At 41.3% G+C, this 19,566-nt stretch overlaps 1 protein-coding gene across 4 annotated transcripts in view; it reads left to right on the forward strand.

Moving 5' to 3' along the window:
- Positions 1-16,599, forward strand: part of Zdhhc20 (zinc finger DHHC-type palmitoyltransferase 20) — a 62,380-nt gene extending 45,781 nt beyond the window's left edge. For 2 of the 4 annotated variants that reach the window (XM_050152172.1, XM_050152173.1), the window contains 6 exons: positions 2,414-2,546; positions 7,094-7,220; positions 8,938-9,027; positions 10,463-10,578; positions 11,903-11,979; positions 13,135-16,599. In XM_050152172.1, coding sequence (XP_050008129.1) covers positions 2,414-2,546; positions 7,094-7,220; positions 8,938-9,027; positions 10,463-10,578; positions 11,903-11,940 — 504 coding nt within the window. In that variant the 3' untranslated portion in view covers positions 11,941-11,979; positions 13,135-16,599. Of the gene's footprint in view, positions 1-2,413; positions 2,547-7,093; positions 7,221-8,937; positions 9,028-10,071; positions 10,116-10,462; positions 10,579-11,902; positions 11,980-13,134 lie in introns of all 4 variants that reach the window. The other 2 variants (XR_007593592.1, XM_050152174.1) reach the window with 2 other exon arrangements.
- Positions 16,600-19,566: the final 2,967 nt, after the last annotated feature.

Consider the following 19,566-nt stretch of genomic DNA (forward strand, 5'->3'; position numbering starts at 1 on the left):
CTGTAGGAGGCCGCCATTGTTTTCCCAGCTGAAACAGGCAATAGCAGTGAGGTGCTTAGTCTTCAGGTCTCATTTCTGGAAGCACTAACCAACCAAGGTTACAGAATTACAGATGGTCATGCTAAACGTTTATTTTGTTCTTTCAGACACAAGTTTCTGTGTAGTTGGGTGGAAAAGCACATGTCTCTGACATGTGCCTGAAGAGAGAAATGTTGTGACCTGTATGTTTTGGGTGTTTTTTACTTTCTGGAAAAATGTAGACCATTAGAGGGCAACTACTTGTATTCTTTCCAAATGCACATAACTGATAAAGCCTAGTTTTCAGGATAACTTTGTATAAAAGTTGTTTTCTTAATACATTGTCTCTATTTGCACAAGCTTTGCCGCAGGAAATCTACAGAGAATTGCCCGAAGGTAAAACACATCATTGCCATGACATTCTCATGATCTCTTTACAGAGTGAATGCATGTACTTGAAATTTGCTTTACAAGTTGGCAAGATAGAATAGTCACTTTGTTTTAAACGTAGAGTGGTTACTCTGAGGAGAAAAATAAGTATCAGAATAATGCAGGACTCACGGGGAAATGTTCAATGGTAAAGTTTTTGAGTCCCTAGGTTCAGTCTCCTTTGCGTGCATGCATGCACACACAAAGTAGTGCAAACAGTCTTTCAGTCTGTCAAAGCCTGCGTGTGTAATGTGTGGGATTGTATGTGTGTGGTGTATGCACATGAGTGTAGGTTTTCACGAATGCAGGATGTTGGATGTCTTCCTCTGCCATTTCACCTCTCCCTGGCCAGCAAATTTTTCTGCTCTGCCTATCTCTACCCCATTACAGGGCTGTGTAGCCATTCCCACTACCTATGTAAGTGCTGGAGATTTCAGCTCGGGTCTTTGGGTGTTCAGAGCAGATAGGTATTTTAAACCACCAAGCCGTCTTCCTAATCCCATCAAATGCTTTTTGTTTTAAATTTTAGGGCTAAATTATAGTTGTATGTCTGATGCACATGCTCGCGTGCATGCATACATACATGGAGGCGAGAGGTTAACTTTGGAAGTCAGTGCTCCTTCCGCCATGGGTCTAGGGATTGAACTTGGATTGTTGAACTTGGGCAACAAGCACTTTCTACCTCTGAGCCATCTTGCTGGCCCTTTGGTTAGGAACTTTAATTTAAAAAAAAAAAAGGTGTGTGTACATTAGGGTTGTAAGTAGTTATGAGCCACCTGAAGGAGCCATCCTCTAGTGTGTGGGTCCCCCACCCCCTTTGAGACAGGATCTTTCTGTGTGATCCTGGCTATCCTGGAACTAGTATGTAGACAGATAGATCATCCTGCCTCTGCCTACCTAGTGCTAGGATTAAAAGTGCATGCTACCACGTCCAGCCCGTTAAACATTTTTTAAATTAAATAGTGCGGCCTGTTCTGAAAAACTAGGAGACTTGCCTATGCAGTTTTTGAGACAGTTTCATGTGTCCCAAATGACCTTTAACTTACTGTTTAGTTAAAAAAAGACCTTGAACTTGTGATCCTCCTGCCTCCACTTCTTGGGTCGTGTAATTAAGCAGGCACTACCATGCTCAGTTTTTTGTCGTGCTAGGTTCTGAACCTAGGCCTTCATGCATACTAGGCAAGCATTTTCTGACTGAGCTACATCTCAAGCCCCTTCAGTGTTTTATTAGGAGGAAATATTTAAAGGCTCCTTACTGTTAATAGCTTTACTTCTGTAAGAAGGAATGAAAGAATCTGTTCATTCTTTAATACCTTATGGTAACCTTTATGAAATGGCCATCACTTACAAAGACTAAAGGAGAATAAGCCAGGATGAGGAGTGGGCCTCAGAGCTCTAAGGACATGGACCCCTAGAGGAGAGATGCACAGAAGTAAAAGAGAGACCTGTCACATTCCGCTGGGTTACACAAATGGAAGTGCCTTTGTTCCTCCGGCTGTAGAGGGAAATCTGAGTACATCCGCATGGTGTGAAAGAAACAGGAACAGTCAGTCCATCTTTTCATTTCATGACTGAACTGCTGAGATCATTAGATGTGTGTATGGGTGGGAGTATACCGGCATTTATATCTGGTGCTCACAAGTCAGAAGAGGGTGTTGGGTCACCTAGGACTGAAGTCACAGACTGTGGTAAGCTGCCTTGTGAACTCCGGGAAGAACCCCTGAGCCGTCTCTCCAGCTCTGAGGACAGTTTTTAAATGACTTAGGACTGTTTATGGGTTCAGCCTGCTATGAGACTTTGGATTCAGAATACATGGTCTCATTTATTTTATTACTCCTCATATATGACTTTTAGAGTGTGTGTATGTCTGTGTGTGTGTGGTGGATTCCATCCTTAGGGAGACCCAGATTACAAGTTGGATTTTAGAGGTTTCCTATCCTCACAATAACCTTCCTTCTTTCCTCAGAATGAACTGAAGGAGTCTCGTGCAAAGTTCCACGTGCTCTTCCTTTTCTTTGTGTCCGCAATGTTCTTCGTCAGCGTGCTCTCACTGTTTAGCTACCATTGCTGGCTAGTTGGAAAAAATAGAACAACAATAGGTAAATAAAGTCTTTTTTTAAAATGACCACAAATTAATGTGAAATGTATAGAAAAACTGTAGTGGGCAATAAAGAAACGAAAAGCAATTGTGTATTTAACTTCAGTTTTGGATACCCTGGGTGTATAAGATACCTAGACTCGTGTTGGAGAGGGTTGCCGAAGTGACTACATGTAGGATGATTTCATTAATGTATTATATAGCAAAATTTATAGTTTATAAACTTATAAATAAAAGTCATTACCTGTGTTTATACAGTATCTTTCGAAAACTAGTCTCTGAATGATAGATTTGCATGCTTAAAGTTGATGCTTAGACATAAACCATTTTAAATCCTTTACTTTCTTGCTAAGAGAACATATTTCATGTGTATTCTTGACCCCCCCCCCCATGCACATTTGATGGGCATATGTTCTAGGGGCTAGTGCTTTTGTTTTTTATTTTCATTTTTGTGTCAGTTGTCAGTGAAATTTAGTGCATATTATTATTGTTATCAGCTTTTTCTTCCTAATTTTTAAAATGAAAATACAAGCGTGGAGAGATGGCTTGGTAGGTAAGGGCACTTGCTACTAAACCTGATGATCTGAGCTCAGTCTCCTGAACCCACATAGTGGAAGAAGAAAGAACCAGCTCCTACAGATTGTCCTCTGACCTCCGCATACGTTTAGCAATGTGGATATATAGACACACCGAATAAGTAGATAAATGCAAAAAGAAACAAACATAAAAAACAGAAACAAATATAGAGGAATAATTAATTAAGATGTGTCGTTGGTTGTTTCTACTCTTTATTCTTTTGCTCTTGTTGGGTGAATTCTAATTGGTCTTAATAAAAACCCAGAATCAGCTGGAGAGATGGCTCAGTGGTTAAGAGCATTGCCTACTCTTCCAAAGGTCCTGAGTTCAATTCCCAGCAACCACATGGTGGCTCACAACCATCTTACATATGGTCTGGCGCCCTCTTCTGGCCTTCAGGCATACAGACAGAATATTGTATACATAATAAATAAATATTTAGAAAAAAAAAAAAACCCAGAATTAGATAGTGGATAAATGATAAAAGATCAGAGAAGCAAAGGAGCAGTCACTGGAGAGACTTTATGAGCTCCTGTCTCCTCCCACCTTACATTTCCTCTCTCTGCCCAGCCTTCCCAGTGCTGGGATTAAAGGCCTGTGACTCCCAACTACTGGATTAAAGGTGTGAACCACCACCACCTGGCTGTTTCTCTTTTAAACAATCAATCTTGTGTGACAACAGGCTGGCCTTGAACTCACAGAGATCCCTTTCCCGGCTGCCTCTGCCTCCCCGAGTGCTGGGATTAAAGATGTGTGCCCCCACTGCCTGGCCTGTATGGCCAATTAGTGGCTTAGCTCTGCACTCTGATCTTCAGGCAAGCTTTATGTGTTAGATCACAAACAAAATATCACCATGTGCTCTTTTGGGGGCCACCACCCAGATCCCAAATAAGTCACACATAGAGACCTTTTCTTTCATATGAATGCCTGGCTTTAGCTTGGCTTGTGTCTAGCTTGATTTTAAGTTAACCCATTTATCTTTGGCCTCTGGATGTTTACCTTTTTTTTTTATTTCTATATACCTTTATTTCTTACTCCATGGCTGGCTGCGTAGCTGGGTGACTCTTCTCCTTTTCTTGCTCCTTCATCTTCTCCTCCCCGATCTCTCCTCCTGTTTATTCTCTCTTCTTGCCAGCCCCACCTATCCTTCCTCCTGCCTTGCTGTTGGCCATTCAGCTCTTTATTAGGCCAATCAGGTGTTTTAGACAGGCAAAGTAACACAGCTTCATAGAGTCAAACAAATGCAACATAAAAGAATGCAACCTATCTTTGCATCGTTAAACAAATAATTCCACAGCACAAACATGTAACACACCTTAAAATAATATTCCACAACAAAGGTGTTCAAGGGTGGTAGGACTAGGTTTTGTGGTATGTGCCCTTTCTTCCAGCAGTCAGGAGGCTAAGGCAGGGTTACAAGTGTGAGACCAGCTTAGGGGTGCCTAGCAAGACACTCTGGAGGCCCTTCTCACACTGAACTGCTGTCATGCCAGCTCACTGCTGTGTTAATACTTAGAGTAGAGTCCACATGCATCCAAAGCTGTGTGTTTGCCAGAATTGGAAGGAAACAACTTTTAATATAGAGAATTAAGAGATTTGAGAACACAGTTACTATATTTGAATTATATGGTCTTGATTATTTTTTTTAAGATTTATTTATTATGTGTAAAGTGTTCTTTCTGCATGTATGCCTGCAGGCCAGAAGAGGGCACCAGATCTCATAACAGATGGCTGTGAGCCACCATGTGGTTGCTGGAAATTGAACTCAGGTCCTCTGGAAGAGCAGGCAGTGCTCTTAACTGCAGAACCATCTCTCCAGCCCCATGGTCTTGTTTCTTATTGGGCTGTGTGAATTATGTGACTTCCAGTATAAGGGTTTTTTCTTCTTCCTTGCCAGCTCACCCTTCACTGTTAAGCACTTCAGGTCCATTATGATTTACTTTTTCCATATAAATAAAATTCTCTGGCTGGAGAGATGGCTCAGTGGTTAAGAGCATTGTATACATAATTAATTAATTAATTAATTAAAAAATTGGTGGTGGAATGTTCCATGGGGTCCCTCCCTCCCCTGACAAGAAAAAAACAAACAAAAAAAATTCTCTGTGTCTGTTAAGTAATTTGTTCTCTTTACAGAAGTGCTCTTACCCTAGAACTGACAACAACGTGACCTGTTTGCAAAGCCCTATCCTAAAGACCTCTTTAAGAAACAAACAAACAAACAATATATAGAAATATAGAAAACCAGAATTGACACCTGTCTGTAACTCCAGTTTCAGGGGTCTCAATGCCTCCTCCAGCCTCTGAGCACAAGACCACATGTGGTGTACATACATACATTCAGGCAAAACACCTTTACATATTAAATAGTAAAATTGAAGAATTCATTCAATAATAATAAATGTGGTATTGGTAGGTCAATTTTCCCAGCAGGTTCTGACCACCTAGGTCTAAGGAGCAACCTTGTCATCGATGGGATGTGAACACTTGAATCTTTTTCTCACATAGCTTGTTTCTTCCGTGTGGCCTTGAGCCCCTGTGTGTAAAAGAACAATGGAGTACCTCAGCTGGGTCAACTTGAAGGAAGCAGAATCAGGATTTGATTTTGCACTGTTTGCAGAGGTCTCTGTCCATGTTCACCTCCTGTGCTGTGTGCTGTGGGGACCCATGTGCGCTGATAGGGAGTGTGTGGGGCCAGAAAGCTGCTGACCCAATGGCAGCCAAGGAGGAACGGGCGAGGGAGAGAGGGGACACCTTGAGGTCCCATTAAATTCTTAAAGACATTACCCTTCCCTCCAGGACCTACTGCTTCCTTAGTTCCACTGCCTTCAGGTAGTGCCATCAACTAGTGCCGCCCTTGAACACAGTTCAGGTCCAGACCGTAGGCCGTGCCTCTTAGCATCCTACTGTCCTCCTTAAATAATTTTTGCCACATTATTCTTACCAGTGAAACCATTTTATATCATGACTTATCATGTGCACATATATTTACAAAATTACATTGATCAACAGAATTTCAGAGCATATCATTAATTCCAGTCCTATGTAATGTGGTCTGATATTTTGGACAGTCTAGTTCAGCCAATCAGATGATCCTGTGGCCATGCTTTGGAAACCCTGTAGCTTTCACATACCACTTCCTTTACTGTCCCAACCCCCACACCCTGGCCTCCTGCCAGCCTGTGGTTTCTTCCTGTGAGGGTACTTTATTCTGCTGTGCCACCTCTGCCTGTCTTCCTAACTCACCTACCCAGATTTCACTGCGTTCCAGTGTCTACCTGAAGCCAGTATTTTTAATGGAGAAGTTTGTCTATATCCCTTTGATATTGGTCAGTCTTTGTCACAGTCACACTTGGAGCCTTTAATCGTGTGAAACTGAAAGGCCTCTAAAAATGCATCTTATTGTCCACTTCTCCCTTCTCTCTGATAGGGTCTTGCATAACACAGGCTGCTCTGAGATTCTTATATGTCTAGAGCCGCCAGCCAGTGGTGGTGCACACCTTTATTCCCAGCACTCAGGCAGACTCTGGCAGATCCCTTTGAGTTCAAGGCCAGGCTAGTCTACAATGAGTTCTAGAACAGCCAGAGCTACACAGAGAAACCCTGTCTCAAAATGGTAAATGAAAGGAATATTAGATAATTATTTGGGCCTATCGTTTTAGAGGGTCAAAATAAAAATATTCTGTCTCCGAGTAAGTCTGAAATCTATCTTTTTTAAAGTAGAGTTTAGTTGACACAATGATTGTGTGTTTGCTGAGGTAACACTTCGGTACAGGTCAGATCGGATAATTAGGACGTCTTTACCTCAGTGATTGTCATCCCTTTTATCCTTTGTGACAGTTATGTTCATAGCTGTCCATGGCATAGCCGTAGGCAAGAAAATTAATATTTTCCATTCCCTCTATAATTTTTAAATAGATAAAATTTATTCATGTGTATATACATATTTGTGTTGTTTCCTTTTTTTTTTTAAAGAGTCTTTCCGCGCACCTATGTTTTCGTATGGAATAGATGGAAACGGTTTTTCTCTTGGATGTAGTAAAAATTGGAGACAAGTCTTTGGTGACGAGAAGAAGTACTGGCTAGTTCCAGTATTTTCCAGGTAAGTTACAGAGTGTAGGAATCAGTGGTAGCCTCTGCCTCTGGCTAAATAGCTTAAGATTCAGAGATTGTTTTTAAAGGACTTTAAAATGAAAATTCAAAATATCTTGAACCTACATAAAATAAAGTAAGAGCACACATTTAAATGGGAAGAAGAAAAATAAAAATGACTTGAGCTCTTCAAAATAAAAATAAATGGCTTTTAGAAACATAAAAATATTTTTCATAGATTATGACACAGGAGTGTTGTATGCGCCCTCTCTCTCTCTCTGACAAGAGTCTCACTTTGTTTTCTCTTGGTTGTTTTTTCTTAATTCTGTTCACATTACCTGTTATTTTCCATCTTCAATAACTTCCAATTAAACATGGTTGTTTTGAATGCTAGATAGCCCACAGTCTAGATTTTATGTCTCTCTTTATAACTGATAGGTTTGGGTTTGATACACTGTTAGATTTTTTTAGGCTTCACAATAGTCTTTTTGAGGTTTGTTGTAAGCCTTACAAGGTTGGATTAAGAGTAGCATTTTCTTTAAGGCTAAGTCTAGCACTACTAAAGGTGGAATCTCAATTGAGAGAGTTTTCCCTGCTGGCTGGTCAAATGGGAATGCTGTCCAGTGTTGCAGGGCTTGGACTTGTTCACTGTAAGGTTTCCAGCTGTTTTTCTGTTTGCCTTCCCAGGCTAGTATCAGTCAGATGTGGTAACAGTTCTTTGCATGTTTCTATAGCCATTTCTCCTCTGTCTTAGCTTCAGGCCATCTCAGCTTCCCAAAGCTTCTTCCTTCTCTGTTGCCTTTATTCAGTGAGACTACTTTGCTTGCATTTACCCCATCCCTAGGCTTTAGCAGATGTCTGGGGCTTGTTATACTTTAAAATGGAATTTTCTAAAATTTATGTGTATGAGAGTTTTGCCTGTACATATATATGTGCGCTGCATGTATGCCCGATGCCAGGGGAGGTAAAAAGTGGGCTCTAGATGCCCTGAGACTGTTGTGAGCCACCATGTGTGTGCTAGGAAAGGAGCCTGGGTCCTCTGCAAGAGCATCAAGTGTTCTTACCTGCCTCTTATCTACTCTCCTGCCCTATACTGTCTGTTTGTGATTGTTGATGGCGACATGTCAAATTTACAGCCACTCTGTCTCGACCAGAGGTGAGTGCCTCTGCTGTACACAGTTGTGATAGCTCGGGAGTGCGAAGCCAGCAGAACATGCTGGGTTCTTTGTACAACCATAAGCTCGCAGGGGGAGCTTGTCTTTTTGTTCACTGGTATACTGTACTTCTTACCAAGGTGTTGAGCAGCTCTTTGGTTGGCTGATTGGTTTTTCAGTACCTGAGAACAGGGACTACCTGTGAGCTCAGCACTGAGCTGTCCCTGGAGTGCCAGCTCTTCTCACAGTGCTGTTGAACTTTCATGGAACTTACACTGCAATTTCAGTTTGAGAGTGGATGATGTTTCCAGTGATGGTGAAGGTGGCTGGTACGCAGACAACTGAATAGCTGTCTGCACTAAGGGCTAAGAGGGCGACATTGTTTCTAAGTATGTGTGAGTAGCAAGAGAAAAGACTGTCTGCAGTGGAGGCAGGAGCTTCCAAACTTAGACTTGATGTCTGACTTGATAAGCTTTACTAGTTTAGTTCTACTGTGCCCCTGAAAAAGGAATGTTAAACTTGACCATTGTTATTAAATCAGTACTCTGATAACTGCTGTTCCTTATCATACAGCTTGGGTGATGGCTGCAGCTTTCCAACTCGCCTTGTGGGAATGGATCCGGAACAAGCTTCTGTTGCGAACCAGAGTGAATATGCCAGAAGGTGTGTTCCTTGTTCCTGAGTTTTTCAGTATTCATTGTAAAATAGTCTGATGCCTGTTCTGCGTGAATGATGCATGCACAAACAGTCATACTCCAGGAAACAGACAGAAAAAGAAAAATTCTATCTCCATTCTCTTTCTAATGGAGGAACAGTGTGTGTTAGGTACCTGCTCTTCCACACTTTACATGCAAACCAGAACACTGGAGTAGCAGAGCATGTCCATAGTTAGGACAGCACAGATGCATGCAGCTTCATGTCTAGGGAACCTAGTAAGCAAGTAAATATGCTCCGTCTTCATCCTCTTGAAATGAAAATCCCTTTCAAGACTTGATTATATTGGCTTATACCAAGTTGTATTTTTTCAAAGAAAATTTTAAAAGCACTGTCATTATTCTAATAACCCTTAATTAGGTTTTAATTACAATGTCAGGATAATTAATGAGAATTTGAAAGTACCAATAGTTTCTTATTTATCTTAAAAGAAATTTCTTAACATAATTGCACACCAAGAAAACTGATTCATAAGTTTATATTTCCGTCAACACACATACAAAAAAAGAAAGGTACCCAGGCATGGTAGTGCTCGCCTTTAACCCCAGCACTTGGGAGGCAGAGGGGCAGGCAGATCTTTGTTAGTTTGAGGCCAGCCTGGTCTGCAGAGTGAGATAGCCAGGGCTGTTACAGAGAAAGCCTGTCTTGGGGAAAGAAAAAAAAAAAAAAAAAAAAAAAAAAAGGAAGGTGAAAAGGACTTTAAGCTCCAGACTAGCATGTTGATGTCAGCAGGCAGGCCTCCACACTGCACCGGAAGCCTTTGACCCTTCAGCTCTAACCCTTACAAGTCACTCAGGCAAGTCTGTTCCCTTTCCCTGGGTTCCCGAGAGGGGGGAGATAGTATGTAGCACCCAGCGTAGTGTCTGGCCCGTAAGAAGTACTTGGCAATCTCTCTCCCTTTTCCTCCTTTCCTCCTCCTTTCCCTTCTTCCCTGGTTCTCTTAGTTAGAAAAATAAGTCTACGATAAATTACTGAATCATTTTTTCCCCTTAGATCTAAACTGCAGAGGTAGAAAGCAGAGAACTGGGAGATGACAGGTAACTTCTGTACTGGCCACAGACAATAGCTCTCCACCTGTCCTATGCTACCACAGCTCCCGATTAACAAGTGTTGACAGCCCTTTCCCACCGGCCCTGAAGCTGTTTCTTAGTCTAACTGGTTTCTTTGGCAGTGTTGGAATACACACTTTGGGCCCAGAGAGCCGTTTGACTGGGGGGTGGGGGTAGTGGGCATTTTTCTCTTGGAGATAGCCTTTTCAGAGTGCTAAGATCTCATGAGTTGCCCTCACATATCAGAAAAGAAATACTAATTTGCTGCTTATTAATTATTAAGTATCCTTAATTGAGCATGAAAGTATTCACTGAATTGTCTGCTCCTTTTTCAGTATTGGCTCAAATCAACCTTTTCCTATCAAACCACTTAGTGAATCAAAAAACCGTTTGTTGGACAGTGAATCTCAGTGGCTAGAGAATGGAGCTGAAGAAGGAGTCACCAGATCAGGTAATCTCACCTGGTTCAGATGAAAATCACCAGATTAAACAAAACTGAATGAAACCAAAATGGAGTGCTATCTGCAGTACTAGAACGTAGACGGTTGTCTGCTGAGATGTCACCCACATGAGCTGTCAGTGCTGTTGACATGTCCGTGAGTACGGCACAGCATGGTGACTGAGCTGCACTCTGCTCCTGGTCAGGTGGGCTGTTCTCAGCCACACGTTTCTTCACCCACGTACAGAAAGTTGGCTAATCTGAATGATACTTTAAGAATTTGGTTTAGTTTTTGAGACAGGGTTTCTCTGTGGCTTTGGGGCCTGTCCTGGAACTAGCTCTGTAGACCAGACTGGCCTCAAACTCACAGAGACCCACCTCCCTCTGTCTCCCTAGTGCTGGGATTAAAGGCGTGCGCCACCACCACCTGGTTTAAGAACGTTTTTTTTTAGTGTTCCAGGTTATATTTAATTGAGAACAATTTTGAAAAGCATTGTACTCAACTGGGCACACAGCTGTAATTTTAGCTCTTGGGAGGCCGAGGCAGAGGAGTCAAGTTCTGTGCTAGACTAGGCTCCTTGTGAAACCTCTCCGGAGGGTGTCGTGAGCTTTGTACTCTTTAAAGAGTGACATGGACAAAGTCTTAGCCTTTCTGAATGACCAGTCCATGACTGGAACAGCTGCTGAGGCTGAGTGGATTTCTGATCAGAACTGGGTTTCTAGTACCATCTGACCACTTCACGAGTGTCACTACCCCCAGTTCTTTCTCAGGCTATCACAGGAGCGTCCTGAGTCCAGTGTCAGTAGCCTGGTGATCATAGGAAAACGGTTGGAGCTATTCAGATCAGTTCATAGAAGTCCAGGAAGTACCCTGTGACCTGGTCTGAATAGCTCTGGTCTTTGAGAAGCATTTAGAACCTCATTCCCCTTACCAGTCATGCTAACGCATCCTTGTATTCTAGTACTTGGAAGCTAAAGTACTAGGGGCCAGCCTAGACCACAGAGTGAGACTCTGTATCAAAAATGTCTTAAATAAATGAAGGGCCTTAGGGTCTTTAAGATTATTCAGCTGCTAGGTAATGGAGAGATGTGTTTCGTGCTCTTCTTAATTACTGCTGCTTAACATCTAAACCCAGTGGCCATGTTCACGAGGTGAATATAAGAAGACCTAACGAATTCTCTTTAACGCGCTGCACTCACGCCTGCCTTCTACACAGAGGCAGACTGTTGTCGTTAAGCCTTCAATATTCACATAACTTACTTCAATGTAATTAACATCTCCATTCAGCAGAAACTTAATACTTCTTTCGTCTTACAATTAATTATATGTTTACAGGGACAAATAACCATGTTACAGTGGCAATAGAAAATTGAGTACTACTTGTTCATAACTAACCATTTGATGAGTGCAAGGTAAGATGCTATACAGGTAATTTCCTTCAGCAAAATGTAGTTTATTTACATATTTCATCTCAAAACAGTTTGTAATTTTTTTCAACTATATCACCCAAATCAAGCTGTTCTGTCCTACGACTGGAATATGCATCCTGCCAGAATCTCATTTTCCTTATCTAACACAATGTTACTAATCGTTCGCTAGTAGATTAATGAAACTAATTGAATACAGTACCTTACTAGTTAGTTTAATGAACAAAGGGTGCTCACTGTTGAAGTTTGGTCAAGTGAAGGTTGACTATAGGTAGACAAAGGGCTTCCAGGTTCGTTAATGTTAGTTCTGTAAGACACAACAAAGCATTGTCTCAAACCTATGGCCTAGTGTCCGCTTTCTTTCCTGACTACTTTTATTTTTCCAGAGGATCTTATCTGGGGTCTTGTCAAGTGGAGCACCTGCATCCTCCCCTCCAGGTTTATCATGAGGTCAGGGCTTTGCAGAGGACTTGGAGCCTATGCAGTTAGAGGCAGGGCTCAAGACCTAGAACAACATGCGATCCAGGCTCCCAATGCAGGGGTTCCAAGCCTCCATTGAGCCAAATAGGCCACACTGTGAAGAGCTAGCTGCAGGGTCTGCATTTATGGCACTGCGCCATTCCAGCCATACGGTGTTATCGTGTAGTCGGGAAACCCCGCTAGAGTTTCTCTAGCAGTATGTGCACGCAGATGCGAGAGACTGACTCCTGGATGGTGTCTATGCGGGCAGGCAGGATGGTGTCTACACGGGCAGGCAGGGTACCCTGAGTGCAAGTTGAAAGCTCAGTGGTACCTCCTGCACTGTTTACAGAAACCTGTGTTAGGGGCTGGAGAGATGGCTCAGTGGTTAAGAGCATTGCTTGCTCTTCCAAAGGTCCTGAGTTCAATTCCCAGCAACCACATGGTGGCTCACAACCATCTGTAATGAGGTCTGGTGCCCTCTTCTGGCCTGCAGACATATACACAGACAGAATATTGTATACATAATAAATAAATAAATTTTTTTTTTAAAAAAAAAAGCCTGTGTTACTGTAGAATTCAAGACTTTGGTTCCTAATTTGTTAGTCCATAGGGCAATACTAAATATCTAAGGAAATATGAAAATTGGCTTCCAACTAATAATTATTTCTGTTTTTATAGGTATATAAAAACACATTTTGGACTATTTTCATTTTCATTTGCAAGAAAATGATGGATGGAGTGAAATAATGGAAGTATAACAGAAGATATATTTTTAAAGGAAGCATTTGTACAATTTGCTGGACCCACAAGAGCACTACAGAGCAGAAAGATGCCTTAACTTTCAGTGTCCATTTGTGCAGCATTCCTCACAGCTCCTTTGAAATAACACCTGTCTTGAGATGCTATCCTCACATGTTAACATGGCATTTGTATTTTTTAACACCCGAGTTTAAACAGTAGAGTTATTTCTTAGTATCTACATAGATTTCCCCCGTAAAAAACTAAAAAGTTGTCTCCAGTGGTGAAGTAAGTCTAGGGCAAATGGTGGCTAAAATGATACCCAAATCACTGATTCTTGTGCTGTATAAGGGAAGAAAATACTGCTTTTTTATTAGATGTTTACTAATTTATAATTGCTGTTTTATACTTTTCAATATTTTAATAAAGACTTTATTATTGGCTATGAAATAACACTCAGAAGGATTCAGATAAATAAACATAATCATATAGAACATTGAAGACACTGATATAATTCAGCAAAGGCTTAGTTGAGAGCACTATAATACACACCTGTAATCCCAGCACTCAGGAGACTGAGGCCAGATTGCTGTGAGTTTGAGTCTTGCCTAGGTTACATAGGGACTGTATCCAAAGAGTGGAGTAAAGGAGCATTCATGCAGCTGTGTGGTGTAGTGTGTGCCCGAGGCTCAGGAAACGTGGTAGTAAGAGAAGTCTTTGGGTACTCTCTGCTGATTAATTATCGTAAGTTGAATTTTCAGGGGAATTTATATTGGCATGGAAGCGCAGAGGTGCACATAGTATACAGAGATCGACAGTATGAATAAGTGGAAGTAGCTAAAGAAAAGAGTGGTAGAAGGAACATTTTAAACAGTGAAACAAATTCTCAGCCCTAGAAGTATGTAAGCTACAAAATGTTACTGAACAGACATTCAGTTTAGGTGATGTCTAAGAATTCCTGTGGTCCTTTCCAGTGGTTTAAACAGTGACTGAAAGTGCACTTCAGAGGAAGCTGAAACAAAACAGTTCCCAGTCTCGGCTGATTAAATGTTTCAGTGGATAAAGGCGCTTACTCCTGAGACCAGCCACATGCTGGAGCAGAGAACAGCCCCGCATGTCCTCTGACAGTCACGTGTGAACTGTGGTGCACACAGACACCATTTTTTAAATTCTTAGTCTCTGGGACTCATATGTGAAGTCTTAAGTGTGACACCCTGACAGTCACCTGCCAGCTTTAACAGGAGCGGTTGTATTAGAAGGCCATTCCAGTGACCTATAGAAAACAGTGTAGAAATGTTCTCAGTTCATACTGTTATCAGAGGAACAAACAAACCTGAGAATGATGGCTCACAGTAGACCAGCAGAGAGAAGTGTCACTCGGATGTACAGGTGTTAGGGCTACACAGTGTCTGTACACGGGCTGCGGAGGAGAGGGTATCCTGAGTGAACTGAACTACCGGACTCCCAGGATTCCCCAGTGTTGAAGTTCATTTACCCACCAGTTAGCTCTGGTCTTCTCTGTATACCAAACATACTAAAGATAGCGTTATGATTTCCCAATCCTACACAAATAAGACACCTGCTGTTCCAGCTTTGTAATTTTGGGAATTGATTGGATTCTCATTGATTGCACTAATTCTGTATCTTAAGAAACTTCCCCTTTGGACCAGAGAAGTAAATTCGCTTTAAAGTTTGAAAATTGGTTTAAAATGTTATGTAGCATGAATTTCTCTTTGTTTCAACTCTTTATTAACAATTTTGATTCTCAAAAAACAGAATGAGTTAAGAGATAAAAATTAACGCTTACACACTGACAGCTTCAACACTTGGGAGCCTGAGGCAGGAAGGTCAGGTTCATGCCGAGGTTTGTGGCGAATTCAGAAGTAGCCTGTGCTTCATGAGACCAGGAGAGAGAGAGATCACCACCCAAAGCTACAACCTCAGTTTGGTAGTGGCATGCTGCTTTCAGAAGTATCCTGGTCCTTCTGTTCTCTTTTCAGATCAAGGGATTTGCATGCTCCTGGCACAGGTTGCCCCTTTAATGCACTGTTGTGTAGAGGTATCATCTTTTTGCTTTCTTAGCATTTGTTTGTTAGCACAGTAGACTAGTTTTTGGGTTTGGTAGCCTCTGTAGCCAGCATTTTGCCATGGTCTAAAATATTTACCTGGTTTTTGTTGTTGTATTTTGTTTTGTTTTTAACGTTCTGGGGAATCAAACCCCAGGGCCTTGTGCATACTAGGGAAGTCCTCTGCCACTGGTTCAGGCTGAATCTGTTCACACCTACCAGTGGCCATTCATGAGGGCAGCAGGTGACGGGGAGTCAGGGACTTCAGTATTTCAACTGGCTTCAAGTCTGCTGTCCGCTGGGAAGACCAGGTCAAAATTAAGCTTTGCCAAAATTTCAAACACTTGAACATTTCTGAAGAAAATGAAGTTGAATTTCAGGTCTTGCCCTTGCCATTAAAAACATTAGACAGGAGGCTTGGTTTACCCAGGTGCAGAGGCACCTGACGTTGTCACCGTGCCAACCAAAGCAGCTGCAGTACACCAGCTATTGAAATGAACATGTTTACAGAGTTGTTTTCTCGTCACATAAGAATGATTTTTTAAAAACTTTTTATGTAGTGGTTATGATTCAATGTGTTATGAGCATAACAGGTTAGCTTAAATGTATGGTATTTACTTGAATTTTAATCTTTACAGAAAGCAGATTTTGACTGTTTACAGGAATGCTTGAGATGAGTCAAGAGATCTCCCGTTCTCTCTGAATCAAATCTCTATTAAAGGCTTAGTGTTAGAGCCTGTGTATTTGGGAAAGGCAGTAACTCAAAAATATGCCTAGCTTACATCTTGTTCTACAAACTAGTACTTCTAGCCATGGATAAGTATTTTTAACTAATCTGATATTAAGACATATTTTTGCATTTCAGTCAAACTAATAAGAACATATGTAAACATATAGATAAGATGTAAATCTGAAATTCATATTTCATATGATCTAAGCTGTATTTTTAAATTTAAAATACAATAGATATTCAGAAGGGTCCATATTTTTCTAATGACTTCACTGTTATTTTCTTGGGTTATGTAAAGCAAGGAATCAGATTTGTATTAAGGGGCTCAGAAAGCTGTTAGTTCGTTACATTTGTGCAGGATACAGACAAGCCTGTGCCCATGTTAGAGAAAAGATGGCTACTATTTAAGATGATACTTAATATAGTTTATCTTAGTTGTCTTTATCAAGTAGTTTAGCCTTGTATTTATTTCTCATTTGTGTGAACCCCAACCATGACTGATGACTCTTTGCTCTGTATTTTGGATGGCCTAACCTACATTATATGTGTGCATTTTTCAACTTTTTTTCAGCAATCATAATTACTTTATTAATAAACAGAAAAGATATCGCCTTGTTTTGTAATGTTTTTGTTATCATTATAAAGTGATATTTGCCAAATGAAATAATTTCATTTTGATCAGTGTGAAAATCTGTTAAAAGTATTGTTTATTTAATGCAGTGGTTCATCTACCTTTCTAATGCTGCAACCCTCTAACACAGTTCCTCTTGTTGTGGTGACCCCCAACCATAAAATGATTTTTCATAACTATAATTTTGCTGCTTTACGAATCATAATGTAAATATGTGCGATTCAGGATATCTGATGTTTGACCCCCTAAAGGGGTCTTGGCCCACGCACAGGTTGAGGACCACTGGTTTAGAGAGCTTAGTGATTTCTGAGGACAGCTGGCTTCTGAGAGGCAAGTTACATTGTACTTCAGTTTTCTTCAGAACCTAAAAGGTTTAATTAGGCTTTTAACTGGACACAGGTTGTTTGACAGAGTACTTTAGGATCTTGCATACCTGCTAGATATGTAAAGTGGTTGAATTGTGGTTGTTAAATTACTGAGTAATAGGTGTTGTCTTGACCATTAAAATCTCAAGAGTATGTGTAAGAGCCAATAGAGAGAGGTTCACAGAGATGACCGCCTTTTCCTCTGGTTCAGTAAGTACACTGTCTGAGACCAGTCTTGGTGCTACGCATCTATAATCCCAACACAGGAGGCAGAGGCAGGAGGATATCTGTGAGTTGAAGCTAGTCTGGTCTACATATCAATTTCCAGGCAATCGAGGGATGCATAGTTGAAACTCTGTCTCTAAACAACAGAACAGCACCATTAGGTGGTGTTCCAAAATCCACAAGGATAGCAACTAATAGCTCTTTGAAGCCACAGGATTTTATGGGTATTCAACAGTTCCATGATGTTAACTCTTTGACCTTTTGTCCATGACTCCCATCTTATAGGGTGTTTTTGTTTGTTTGTGTTAAGGTGTATTTTTGTGTGGGGGGGGGGGAGAAAGGGACTAGTGGTGCCCTGGATTTTGTGGAGCTAGAGTTAAAGGCAGTTGTGAGTCACTCAACATTCCTCTGGAGAGTGGGAAGCACTTCTAAGCACTGAACCAACTATAAAGCTTCTGAGTGTTACTTCTGCTCAGGGATCCACTCCAGGCTGCATTTAAACTCCATCACCTTTACCCCTGAGCTGCCTGGCTTCCATCACAAGTAACCTTGGTTACCATAGTTTCTATTTTGCCATGCTGGTTGTGTGACTCCAATCAACTCTAAATTCTTTTTTTTATATAATTTATTAGATTTTTAAAAATACCAATCCAAGTTCCACTCCCCTCCCCGCTTCCCTTCACAGACCCTCCTACCCCACCCCCATCCAATTCTCAGAGAGGGTAAGTCACATTGCTTTGTGGAAGGTCCAAGGCCCTCCCTATTATATCTAGGCTGAGCAAGGTATCCATCCAAAGAGATTAGGTTCCCAAAAAGCCAATACATGCAGTAGGGATAAATCCTGGTGCCACTCCTGGTGGCCCCTCAGTCTGCCCCAGCCATGCAACTGTCAATCACATTCAGAGGGACTAGCTTGGTCCTATGCTTGTTCCTTCCCAGTGTGGCTGGAGTTGGTAAACTCCCATTAGACTGTTTCAGTGGGTGAACCCATCATGGTCTTGACATCTTTGCTTATATTCTCATTCTTCCCATTCTTCAACTGGACTTTGGGAGCTCAGTCCAGTGCTCCAATGCGGGTCTCTGCCTCTAGTTCCATCAGTTGCTGGATGAAGGTTCTATGATGATATTTAAGATATTCATCAGTCTGACTACAGGGCAAGTCAAGATTAGGTCCCCTCTGTTGCTTAGGGTCTTAGCTTGTCATCCTTGTGGATTCCTGGGAATTTCTCTAGACCAGGTTTCTGCTAACCCCATAATGACTCCCTCAATAAAGATAACACTTTCTTTTCTCTCTATCCTTCCTCCATCTCGACTATCCCATTTCCTCAAGTTCTCATCCCTCCCCTTCTCTTCCCTTTCTACCCTTCCTTCTCCCACCACCCACATGCTCCTAATTTTGTCAGGTGGTCTTATCTGTCTCCAGTTTCCAGGTGGATCTTTATATGTTTTTCTGTGGGTTCACCGTATTAGCTTCTCTAGAATCGTGAACTATAAGCTCAATATCCTTTGTTTATAGCTAGTATCCACTGTGAGTGAATACATACCATATTCATCTTTTGGGGTCTGGGTTGTCTCAGGATAGTGTTTTCTAATTCCATCCATTTGCCTGCAAAATTCAAGATGTCATTGTTTTTTTACCGCTGAGTAGTAATGTTTAAATGTGCCACATTTTCTTTATCCATTCTTCAGTTGAGGAGCATCTAGGTTGTTTCCAGGTCCTGGCTATTACAAATAGTACTGCCGTGAACATAGGTAAACATGTGTCTTTGTAGTATGATTGAGCATCTTTTGAGAATATGCCCAAGAGTGGTATTGCTGGGTCCTGAGGTCAGTTGATTCCCAATTGTCTGAGAAACTGCCATACTGATTTCCAAAGTGGTTGCACAAGATTGTGTTTCCACCAGCAATGGATGAGTGTTCCCCTTACTCCACATCCTCTCCGGCATAGGTTATCATTGATGTTTTTGATCTTAGCCATTCTGACAGGTGTAAGATGGTATCTCAGAGTTGTTTTGATTTGCATTTCCCTGATGGCTAAAGATGTTAAACATTTTCTTAAGTATCTTTTGGCCATTTGAGATTCTTCTGTTGAGAATTCTCTGTTTAATCTGTACCCCATTTTTAATTGGGTTATTTAGAATTTTAATGTCTAAGCCGGGCGATGGTGGCGCACACCTTTAATCCCAGCACTCGGGAGGCAGAGGCAGGCGGATCTCTGTGAGTTCGAGACCAGCCTGGTCTACAGAAAAAAGTTCCAGGACAGGCTCCAAAGCCTGTCTTGAAAAACCAAAAAAAAAAAAAAAAAAAAAAAAAGAAGAATGTCTAATTTCTTGAGTAATTTATATATTTTGGAGA

This window comes from Alexandromys fortis, unplaced genomic scaffold (assembly GCF_014885135.2).
Source record: "Alexandromys fortis isolate MF-2015 unplaced genomic scaffold, M_Fortis_MF-2015_v1.1 scaffold_75, whole genome shotgun sequence".
NCBI lineage: Eukaryota > Metazoa > Chordata > Mammalia > Rodentia > Cricetidae > Alexandromys > Alexandromys fortis.